Below are 12,262 nucleotides of genomic sequence, written 5' to 3'. Positions count from 1 at the left end.
CCGGAGTATAGCCTTCTGAGTACTGACATTTTTTATTTAACAAACTTAGTGCTTAAGACCTAGACGTGCTTGACCTGCTTTGTTATTTTGGATATTATTTTAAAATTCTTAGAATTCTTTATTCAATGAACAATTTTTACTTTATAAACAGTGGGCGGACGACGCATGCAATTTACGTCAAAATCATGTCGAACAATATACGTAATATGGATATGACTACAATTGGTTTAAAAAAGAAAACATAGTTGAAAAATAGTAGGATAATTTTATTGTTGTAGTAAATAATCGTATATTTTATATTACATATTTTCAGTGCATTCCTTTTATAGTTCACTATCCACTTATGTAGGGGAAAATTACCTCTACGTCTATAGATGTAAGTGGTACGTATTTGTAAAGTGATATTTCACCATTATTAGGAAGATTATCAACATCACTCAAATTTCTATACATTTTTACACAAAAATATGAATCGAAGTTTAATGAAAGTCTCATCCATCCTATGCTTTCGTCATGACATACCATATTGCATCCATCGTCCGCCCTTTATATACCATGCGCAGATAACGCCGACCACAATTCATTTCTCATCACATAGGCCTTCTCCAAATCTACGAATGCGCAATAGACTTTTTGGTTTGTTGCCAAATATTTTTCAGCTATGCACCGTAAGGAGAAGACCTGATCCGTACATCCCATTCCCATCCTAAATCCCGCTTGCACATCCCATATTCTTTCATCTGTTTCTGTCATAACTCTTTCAATGATCACCTTAGCATACAGTTTGCCGACAACGCTGAGAAGGCTTATGCCGCGGTAATTTTTGCAGTCTTGTTGTGACCCTTTTCCCTTGTAAAGGCACGATAACGGCCTTGCACCAGTCTCCTAGTACCCGACCGTTCCTCCAACACATGTTGGGAAGGCGGTACAACTGACTAGCCACCACACCCTGCCCAGCCCTCAGCATTTCGACGGACACCCTGTCATATCCCGCAGCTTTCCCTGTTTTCATACTTTTCAGCGCTTTCATAATCTCTTCCATACTGATATCGCTTTCAGGTTCACTTCATCCACTTCAAGAGAAGGTGCTTGTATTTGTGTAAGAGCGTCTTCACTTTCAAATAGACTTTCAAAATATTCTTTCCACCTTTTCAATACACATTCCTCACCTTTTAAAATACTTCCGTCCTGGCTCTTTTTTTTAGATAGCTCCGAGTGCGCTGAATTGAAAAAAGTTGTCCAGCCGTTTATAAGTTGCATTAAATTGCAGTAATGCACGAGGCAAGTTTACAAGCTGGTAGCGAACTCTCTGGCTTGTAGCTCGTACACCAGCCCCGTGTCATCGACGCTTGTGTCGTGTCCTCGTACCTTGTCGTACTTGCGCTGCGCGCGCTGCGCGGTGTCGGCGGCGGCGGCGAGCGCGCGCCGCAGCGTCTCGTCGGGCGCGCGCGCCGAGCACCACTCGCGCACGCGCGCCACCACCTCCTCGCCCGACGCGCCGCCCGCCTCCATGCCTACCACCTTAACAACGAACAAAATACACATCAAGTTTGTATTTATGATGGATCTGTACAGCATAAAACGACTTATGCTCTAGTCTAGTGTATAAAGTAAAATCATCGGCTAAGGCCAAGGCTATCTAGTGCCAATAGTCAAGAACATTAGAATAGAAGTTTAGAAAATAATAGTAGATTGTACAACAGGAGCATAAAACGAGCCATTTTACCCGAGACGCCACCCGAGCCGGTACGGCGAGGGTGGATAGACATGACGAGGAGAAAATGAGTTTAATGCTCGAGTTTTACACTCTGCATTTCACTTCGATTGCCAGGAGATGAAATAACAACAGAGCAAACATTGTACATTTACTAGGTACCTTTTATTTTTCATGGATTGTTAATATAATTATAAATATTTAGTTTTATTGATTTATTTTGATTGATTTGATGGATTTTTAGTTTTATATAAGTAAATTAAAATTACTTATTCAAAAAATATATACAAGCTTCTTTGTTCGTGGCTGTTTACAACCATACCTTGGTCTTAAACGAAGATTTTACTTTATGCACTAAAGCATAAAAAGTCATGTCGCCTAGATCCAGCATAAACACGAACTTTACGAGCATGAGAAGTGAAAAGTTCATTTTTAGTATATTTTTATAATCCGTGTTTTGATAACTTCATCATTTAATTGCTTCGAAGGTGTGTGGTGTGTGTGATGTGAAGGCAAAACCTACCATAGGTGTAAATCCAGGTTATTATTAACTACTTGCTGTTGTCAGCAGCTTCGTTTGCGTCTTGCGGAAACATCGCACATCTCAAAAATGAAGAAGCTTATTTTAATCGGAGTTAGTAAAACATTCTATTACTGATTTTTTTTGTAGCCCACAAATAAATTATTCATCCATAAATTAGTTTTAAATATTCCATCCTCATCATCATCATTATCCCAGCCTATATACGTCCCACTGCTGGGCATAGGCTTCCTCTTAGACAAGAGGGCTTGGGCTATAGTTCCCACGCGGGCCCAGTGCGGATTGGGAACTTCGCACGCACCATTGAATCGCTTCGCAGGTTTGCAGGTTCGCAAGCTCGTGGTAAATTTCAAATGTAATTCCGCACATGAATTTCGAAAAACTCAGAGGTGCGAGCCGGGGTTCGAACCCACGACCCTCTGCTTGAGAGGCGATAGGTCAAACCACTAGGCCACCACAGTTTTAAATATTATTGATTATAAATATGTATGTTAGTCTGTAAGGTATTTATTGTTTAGGCCAAGTTGCCAAAAATAAATGAATTTATTATTATTATTACCATTTGTTATAAATTACCCTCCCCTCTAGATTCCCCCCTTTTTACAACTTAAAAAAAATCTATCATATACTACATTACTGATAGATCTGATTATATTTGAATCCAGTACCTACTTTTTTTCGTACATCCAGCATTTGAACCCACAAAAATAATTTATTTCTTTCGAATTTATGATATTAGTAACACATGGCCTAAAAGAAACAGTCAACAATAACTACAGTCGAGTACCGACCTCGTGCAACAAAGCGCGCAGCTCTGTGATCTCCGGGTAGCGAGTCTGCGGAGGCGGCGGCTCGGCCGGCGGCTGCGGCGGCGACTCCGAGCCCTCGCTCTGCTGACGACGCTGCCGGTCGCGTACGGCCCTGCCGAAACAAATGCAATATAACAAACCGTTACATGCTAACCCCCTTATAGTCTAAGAGGGTGTTCTTGTAAGTTTATGTTAAATTAATGTGACAGCATTAATTAAACGCGAAAGCACACCATATCGTTATATAAAAATCTTCAAGGATACAACAGAATAAGTATAAAACTAGGCTAGACTAAACATGTGGAGAGAGATGTCACAGGTAAATTAAAAAACCCAACAAAATAGTAGCAACTAGGCATTATACAGATCAATCAGGGTTCCAATGTCAGGCAACGTCATACAAAGTGCAAGATTTGCATGAATAAAGTGAATGAGTGCCTAAAACTAGTCAGGCTTATGTATTGGAAATTTGAAGGTCGATTAAATACATGTTAATTTTGAAGGATGATAAGGATGAACTGTTTCTAATAGGCGGTGGCAAGTTATTCCAATACTTCGTGGCGGCGTATCGGAAACTGTCTATTTACCTTTGTCATGCCAGTATATCACTAAATTATCTGAGGAAAGACATAGACCAAATACAGTGTTTTTTTTTTGTGAGTACTTACGTGAACAGTATTGTGTTTTGTGTGTAATATATGTGGTAATGTTTTGTTTCGATTACCACGTAATACAAAGAGTTAACTCCATCTATTATTAGAAGCCTGGCACACAGTATTGAAGTATTTAAGATAATTGAGGTGATTGGTGAAATAAACATGAGTAAATAAATGAAGTCCGAACAAACCTATCTTCCCTCTCTTTGTCAGCCGCCAAAGACTGCCTGATGAGATGGGCAACTTCGCTGTTCTCTGGGTCCTTTTCTCGGCCGATTAGGAACTTGACGGGTCCAGACGTATTACGGAGTACTGACGCGGCGTAGGCTTGTGTTACGCCCACCTTTGACGAAACCATAAAACCATCGTAAATCCTCGTGTACTTCAAAAAGTACAAATCAATTGTAAGAATAACTGCCGAATGTACTATGTGGACTACAAATTTTTCAATGAAATGAGAACTGTAAATATATTGAGATAATTTCCAAAATCACAAAACCGAGAATTCATGGCTCGGTTTGGAGAACTATGTATAGTAAAAAAAATTGGTCAAGTGCGCGTCGGACTCGTACATGAAGGGTTCCGTAAACAGTTCAGTACAAGTTTTTCTTAAAATTCTTCTAATATAAGTTTTTTTTTGCTCACTGTACTTTTTGCCCCTGGTTACCAAAGTACTCGTCAAGACGACAAACGAGTCCAAACTCGATGCGGTCGTGTCGTTTATCACAGAGTTCATATGGTCACCCGCTAGCTTTATCATCAAATCAACTCCATGTTATAATAATATTGCATTGTCATCGGATTTATACATGCGTGTAAAATTTCAACTCAATCGGTTGAAGATATCAACTTCAAATTTGAGTTGAAAGATTCCACTCGAGCAAACATTAGGTACACTGCAAATAAATATGATGCTTGTAATAAGTTTTTCTTTAAAATTTCATTTTTAATACAAGCTTTTTTTGCCGAATGTACTTTTTGTTTACTGTACTTGCACTGTCGTCTAAACTACATATCTGTACCAAATTTCAAGTCGGTACTATTAACTATTGAGGAGTTCCCTCCTGCAGAGACGATCCTGGCAGGACCATCAAGATGTCACTGCTAGATTATTGTATTTTCACCAAATTTACATAAGTATGCAAAATTTCAAGTCGATCGGACCACTGGAAGTGGGTCAAATTTAGCTTCCATTCCAAGATTTGAGCAAAACAAACAATAAATAAATAAATAAACAAACAGGGCAAGCTATAGAAAAGCTTCTAACAATATCGCCGAAATTTAAGCACTTGTGCAAGTATTTCGAATAAAAAACAATTTGTATTCTCATCCTCTTTGGTTCTGGCTGTTTGCTTCTGAAGCCATTGCTCGCAACTTGCCGCGCGCGGCTAAAGAAATATATCTGTCAACTCTGTTCATTCGCGGGAAATTCGGCGGACTTCGTATGTTGTGTAATTAAATAATAAGAAGCTCGACTAGTGTGAGTAAATTTTAAACTGTATTATAAACCTTGTAAATAGTGTTAAATACTTAGCATGATTTTTTTAGTGTAATAAACAATAGGTAAACATAGTGATTAATACGTTGTGGATTTGGCGAGCGCTTTATCACAGTTTGCTTCATTGAGGTTTGTGGTTCATAAATTGCTTTATTAATTTTGCATAAAAACGAATAAACCACACAATAAGACAGTCACTATATTATACTATCGAAGCTTTTATAAATCATCATTAAAATCGCAAACTTAAAGATAAATATTCAAACGACATAGCTACCCGTTGCTAGACGACTCGGTCGCCTTAGCAACGGCTAATACGCCTAGCAACCAAAAAACGCTGAAAAAAACACGTTTCTTGTATGACGACCCCCTTTAATTGTAACTTTATTTTATTTTTAGAATTTGTTGTTATAGCGGCCACAGTAATACATAATGTGTGAAAATTTCAAGTGTCTAACTTTTACAGATTCAGACTGTGACAGACGGACGGACGGACGGACGGACGGACGGACGGACAGACAGACAGACAGACAGACAGCGGAGTCTCAGTAATAGGGTCCCGTTGGAACCCTTTGGGTACGGAACCCTAAAAAGGATTACCGAGAATCTAAATTTTAGAACAAAAACATAACAATGACAGTCAAGATGGTCAACTTGAAAAAAGTTTTACCAAATAAATGTCGATGTCTCCAGCTTAGCTTTTATTTTTAATAGCTGTATAGATGAAGGCGTATTTCTAAATTTGATGAAATATAGTAAAGTAGTTCCTGTTTTTAAATCAGGCGGTAAAGATAATCCCTCTGATTATCGTCCGGTGTCCATCCTATCAGCGTTTAGCAAAATATTCGAAAAAATAATGCTGACGCAAATGATCTCGCATTTTAATACCCATAAAATCATGCATTCACATCACAACAGTTCGGTTTCACAAAAGGTAGATCTACTACAGACGCGGGTCATAGTTTAGTTAAATTCATATTGCAAGCTTGGGAGGAATCACATGACGCTATAGGTGTATTCTGCGACCTTTCGAAAGCTTTTGATTGTGAGGATCATGATACTTTAATTTGTAAGTTAATTTTTTATGGCATACGTGGCCTCGCTTTAGAACTCATTAAATCTTACCTTACACAAATAAAGCAAAAGGTAGCGATTAACGGAACGGTATCGGCGGGATCTGTGGTCGAAATGGGAGTGCCTCAAGGATCCATTCTTGCCCCATTCCTGTATCTTATTTATGTAAATGACCTAACTTATATGGTAAGCCAAAAGTCGGGCATAGTTTTGTTTGCTGATGACACGTCTTTACTGTTCAAGGTTAGTAGAAAAGACAGCGACTTCATTGAGCCCAATGAAACCCTGTCCATGATATCCGCATGGCTTGCTGCCAATAATTTGTTACTAAATCCTAAGAAAACCAAATGTATTAAATTCCCGTTGATAAATTCATCTAACTCGAATTCAGTTTCTAATATAAAGTTAAATAGTCAAACTATTGAATTTGTAAAATCAACAGTATTTTTAGGAATAACGCTCGATTCTAAACTACAGTGGGGACCTCACGTCACTGCAATCGCGGGTAGATTGAGCTCTGCTGCTTTTGCAGTTTGGAAAATACGGCAGCTAACCGATGTGGCGACGGCACGGTTGGTGTATTTTGCTTACTTTAATAGCATTATTTCGTACGGCCTTATTTTATGGGGATCTGCTGCAGACATTGAGTCAATTTTTATCTTACAAAAGAGAGCAATTACAGTAATTTATAATTTGAAGACGCGTGAATCTTTAAGATCTTCTTTTAAGGAGACAGGTATCCTAACCCTGCCGTCGCTTTATGTTTTTGAAATATTCATGTATGTTAGGAAGAACATATGTGATTTTCCCACTAACGTCGATAAGCCAAAGGCTACTATGAACACAGGGAAGCTTAAAGTTCCATCTTACAGACTGGCTAAAAGCAAAAAGTCGTTTCTGGGAAATTGCATACGTTTTTATTAAATTCAGACTAATAGATCTAGAAGATACATTAATATCTAAGGCGTATTATAAAGTTAATGATTATATCATGGACAGGGATGTTTGGAAATAATTCCGATCCGCATTGGCGATCCCTTCAATAGCGACCCTACTGTGTTAAAAATAAAGTTGTGTTAAATACTTGTACTATATAGATATCATTTAATAATATTGTAAATCTGTTTAAAAAATATATATAACTTGTTGAGTTTCTTGTCGGATTCTTCTCAACAGAGGTTTTTCTGAACCGGTGGTAGATTTTTTTTGACATTCATAAGTGCTTGTTATAGCCTAAATTGAATAAAAATATTTTGACTTTGACTTACCAAACTCTTGCCATCGACTTCAATGATTTGATCGTTGACCTGTATTCGGCCGTCGCGTGCTGCGGCTCCGCTTTCCGTTATAGTTTTAACGAATATTCCCAATTTTTCTAGTCCGGCGTCGGCACCAACACCCATTCCTATAATAAAGATATAATTGTTTTTATTATTATTATTATTGTATGAATTTGTGCGCAAGGATTCATTACACGGTACCGTATGGTAGTTATGCATATCCATTGTTCACGTTTGGCCGCCATGTTGCGCCTATGTGATATCTGATATAGTTACATTCTGTACTCCTTCTGTACATTCTATAGTCCTACATGTGTGTGAAGTTGAAATCACTTTTTGGTATTATAATCAGATAATAGCTGTTCTAGTGCTCACCGATGATAGAGAGGCCCAATCCGTCGGCACCTTTGAGCAGGTCAACGGGAAAGACGTGCATTTTCTCGACGCGTTTCTCCAGCTCGTACTCGGCGGACGCGGCCACCGGGTCAACGTCCTCGTTGCGACGATCGTACTCGCGCACCGAGTGCGTCGAAAACACGCGCATAGGGTTCGTACTGCAAAACGATAATTCTCAATCATGTATATTAAGACGCGGCACCACAAAACATTCGAACTCTAGTTTAAAGCCGAGTTTAGACTTGCAAGAAAAATCGTGCAAGTTGCATTACATTGCGGCGCTTGATTGACCACTACAAACTCGCACCACTACAAATTACGCAATGTAATGCAACTTGTACGTTTTTCTTGAAAGGCTAAACTCGGCTTAAGATAAGTTATTAGAAATATTCCCTCATCTCATCATGTTTATGACAAAGCAACTTTATAGGTGAGATTCGCTTTGGTTGCCTGTTTTCTACGGGAAAAACAATTAAGAGCTATCAAGACCAGAGTGCATAGACTGTTACTGAACCAGTGAGCTACGACAAATACTAATAATACCTAATATATCGCACGCAACATTGCCGGCGCACTATCCAGGTTCTGCACGAGAACAGCGCGGCGCATTGAAATGCAGTGCGGGGGTCTTTGTCATGAACGCACTCACTCTCTCAATCTCGTCATTTGTACCGTTTCAACACATAAAAATCATATCATATAAAAATTCAATTATACTGTGAAATCTAATTTTTAGGGTTCCGGAGCCAAAATGGCAAAATGTCTGTCTGTCTGTCTGTCCGTCCGTCCGCGGCTTTGCTCAGGGACTATCAATGCTAGAAAGCTGTAATTTTGCACGAATATGTATGTAAACTATGCCTTTTATTTTTTTCATCCAACCTTGTAGTGTGGGGTATCGTTGGATAGGTCTTTTATCATTAGGGGGTTGCTAAAACGATTTTTCGATTCAGTGATTTGTTTGCAAAATATTCAACTTCAAAGTGCAAATTTTCATTAAAATCGAGCGTAACTACTACAACTAAGAGTAAATAGCAGCCTAAGGTATAAAATATACCTAAACTTGGAAGATTCCGTATAAAATACGAAATCCTTTGAAAAATATTACTTATTTTTTTCGTAATGGCTACGGAACCCTACTTTGGGCGTGTCCGACACGCTCTTAGCAGGTTTTTTTTTAAATCTAATTAATAGTAAACAGAGAGCAATTCGTATACGTACCTGAATTTAACTTTCCTATTTAACTTAACAAAAACCGGTGGGTAGTAATCGTCGTCTTCGTCCTCTTCGATTGGTGGAAGGCCGGCCACCTGAAATAAATCAATGTAATCCAATTTTCACTCGAAATTTGATCAAGCACCCTTGAGACTACCTGGTATCAACTAACCTCAGTATAAAAGTGTCCGTCCTCAAAGTAATGAATGCCGTTTTCCTCGCCCAGTTCGCGTAGCGACTGCGGCGGGTACTGCTCGAACACGGTGCCGGACGGAGGCTCCAACGCCGGCGCCGGCGCCGGTTCCGGTTGCTTCCGGTCGCCACCCGCCATCGCCGCGTCGGCCTCAAGGGAGACAAATTCGTAGCTCTCGTCCACTGACTGCATGCTGGAATAATTCAAATTCTTCTGATGACTACATTTAACAAAATCAGTAAATATGAATGCAACTTTTAACCCGACTGCAAGGAGTGGTAACATTTTTCGTTTAATGTAGGTAAGTATGTCATTTAACTGTCTAAATATCACTCTACTGGCAACAGAATAATTTTATTCACAGATTCGATACTTGAGCACTTGATGTGCTAATGTTTACCCTAGAATTGCCAGAACACCAAAACATCAGAGAAGTGTAACATAACAAAACATCATGTAAAATGCTACCATTATTAAGTGACGACGTATAGAGAAATAAAGGGCAAACAATTTCAGCTCATTTAGGGGCTGTTTCACCATCCATTGATCAGTGTTAACTGGCGGTTAGGTGCGATGCCGTCTCTATTTGTTTTGTTCGAATAGACGGAGACGGTATCACATTTAACCGTCGGTTAACGCTAATCAATGGATGGTGAAACAGCCCCTTAGACTCCCAAGTGCCTGCCACGCACCAGCAGATGTTCCTGCACTCCGACTTCTGGCCGGAGGGTGTGGTGTCCCGTCGTTTTAGGGTAGCGACGAAGACGACGTTCAAAAATCCCTAACTATTCATAGTTTTTTTTTATGTATTTTATGTCTTTTGTTTTGTATAATTTGAATTTTACAGCGCATTGGTGTTTAACTTTACAGTTAAACACAAAATTGCAGCATTACTGCTGCAATTTTTTGAAATAAATACAATAAAATAATAGATATATTTGGTATGAATAGTTATGATAGTTACCTCTCGTACGAGAGCACGGACTGGTAGCTGTCGTTGAGCGAGACGCCGTTGTCGTGCGGCGGCGCGTGCGGCGACAGCATCGCCACGATCTCCTGCGCCTGCTCGTCCGACAGCAGAGCTTCTTGTCTGCGCGACCACACAACAGTCCGTTAACCATTCGACCACAACTCTAACAACTAATACACATTTTGCACCTGCCCGGACAGCTAAGTTCAAACAGGGTAATCCTCTCATAAGGGGGGTGGGGTGGTTAGAATTTTGTCTACTGTCCCGGCAGGTACAAATTTGGCTAGTGAGCCGCTCTGTACCGATTGAATATTGTCGTGTAAAAGCAATCACCGACGTCACGATAGCAAAAGAAGAAAGCACGACGTTCTACAAAATGTACACAAGATAAAAAACAATACAAATACAGCACGCTTACCTAAGTTTTTTCTCCAGAATACTGCAAATTTGATCAGGCAATAATGAAGCGTTGTGCGCACAGGCAGCATGCAAATAATAAAAATACAACATTTAATAATACTCAAGCGTAACAGATGCCACGGTCCGAATGAACACGAAGATAAACGAAATATAACCGTTCGACGACTACGTCGGCATATTAAAGTCTCGGTTCTAACAGAAGATTATGAATATGAAAAGACTACATTAGCACAATCCATATCGCCAGGCGTATAAGAACAAGTGAAACTGAAAAGTACTATCATGCAAGTATATGTGGCAAAGTAGATTGGCACTTCTAATAAAAACTACAGTGGTGTGCTGAGATTTTCTAAGAATAGTAATTAATTGTTGCAAAGACACATTATTAGCAATTAAAGTAATCAGAGTAATCACGGTTAACTTTATATCAAATCCCAATAATTAGATAAAAACACGTGTAAACATATTTCCTCAGCCATTAACTACAAAAAGTGTTACATAATAATTTAATAATAGATTGTGTGCGGTGCAAATGAATGTGAAATTAAGTGTGAAGAACGGCGCATGAAAACTCGGGCCGTTGTGGTCTGTATGCATTCCGTTATTAGCACGAAGCGTATCAGTGCGCTGGCTGCAGCTGGACCAATAACGGACTGAGGCGTAACCTCGCTGATACCAAGAGAAGAGAGTGCTGGTCTCTTTTTCTGGTTTTTCTGTGCATCCATGTCTCAGTTTGTATTTTCGATATGGTTTTCACGGGATAACCGTAAAAGTAACAAATTTGGAGTTGAAATAAAAAATACAAAAAGACTCCAAAAACCAATCATAACTCGCTGATGCACTTTTAACAGGCACAGGTAACTAGGGATTGATTGTAAACAGCTGCTTAATCTGAGCATAATGTATATTTACATATCCATCAAGTTGAGATACAAAATCTTTATAAAAATATGCCATCACGTCATGCTTCACTTTGTGTGTAGAAGTTGCGTAACTTTACAGGCCATAATAATAAAGTGTCATTACAGAAAAAGCTGCAGGCACCAAACTGACGCAAAGTACAAGATCACAGTAAAGAAAATTGGCTGGGTGCTTTCATGGTGTTTGCTGTTTGCACCATAGCTTGCTACAGGGAGTCGTTTTAAATAGCAAAAACAGATATCGTATTTGATTTATGGATTTCACATTTTAGGGCTATTATTACAGCATATTGGGCCAACATATGGCAATAGAAAGGTATACATAATTTTGGTACTAACAGACCTTAAGCTATAGTTTACCATTACCAAATTAAAAAAGTGTTCTTACGACGTGACTGCGTCGGCCCAACATGTTGTAAAGGCTTTCACCACACTTATCGATCAGGAATCTCCTTTAGCTGATCAGTAAAAGCATTATTTTTTTTCATTGAGCGCGATCAAGTAAGTAAGCAACCGTGGGAAATTTGCACGGGGCCATCTTCCATTGTGCGTTATATTATGAACCGACCACAACTAAGC

At 39.2% G+C, this 12,262-nt stretch overlaps 1 protein-coding gene across 12 annotated transcripts in view; it reads right to left on the bottom strand.

Annotated features, from left to right (window-relative positions):
• The window catches only part of Spn (protein phosphatase 1 regulatory subunit spinophilin), a 49,723-nt gene that overhangs the window by 10,949 nt on the left and 26,512 nt on the right, over positions 1–12,262 (bottom strand). For 11 of the 12 annotated variants that reach the window (XM_074091406.1, XM_074091407.1, XM_074091403.1 and 8 more), the window contains 9 exons: positions 10,762–10,782; positions 10,338–10,463; positions 9,353–9,566; positions 9,187–9,275; positions 7,948–8,126; positions 7,561–7,697; positions 3,912–4,063; positions 3,047–3,176; positions 1,369–1,521 (listed from right to left, as the gene is read on the bottom strand). In XM_074091406.1, the coding sequence (XP_073947507.1) occupies positions 1,369–1,521; positions 3,047–3,176; positions 3,912–4,063; positions 7,561–7,697; positions 7,948–8,126; positions 9,187–9,275; positions 9,353–9,566; positions 10,338–10,463; positions 10,762–10,782 (1,201 nt within the window). The remainder of the gene's footprint in view (positions 1–1,368; positions 1,522–3,046; positions 3,177–3,911; positions 4,064–7,560; positions 7,698–7,947; positions 8,127–9,186; positions 9,276–9,352; positions 9,567–10,337; positions 10,464–10,761; positions 10,783–12,262) is intronic. The other variant, XM_074091404.1, reaches the window with a different exon arrangement.

Source organism: Choristoneura fumiferana, chromosome 8 (genome assembly GCF_025370935.1).
Source record: "Choristoneura fumiferana chromosome 8, NRCan_CFum_1, whole genome shotgun sequence".
In the NCBI taxonomy this organism is placed as follows: domain Eukaryota; kingdom Metazoa; phylum Arthropoda; class Insecta; order Lepidoptera; family Tortricidae; genus Choristoneura; species Choristoneura fumiferana.
The sequence above is the reverse complement of the archived record's forward strand: the minus strand, read 5'-3'. Positions and strand labels throughout refer to the sequence as shown.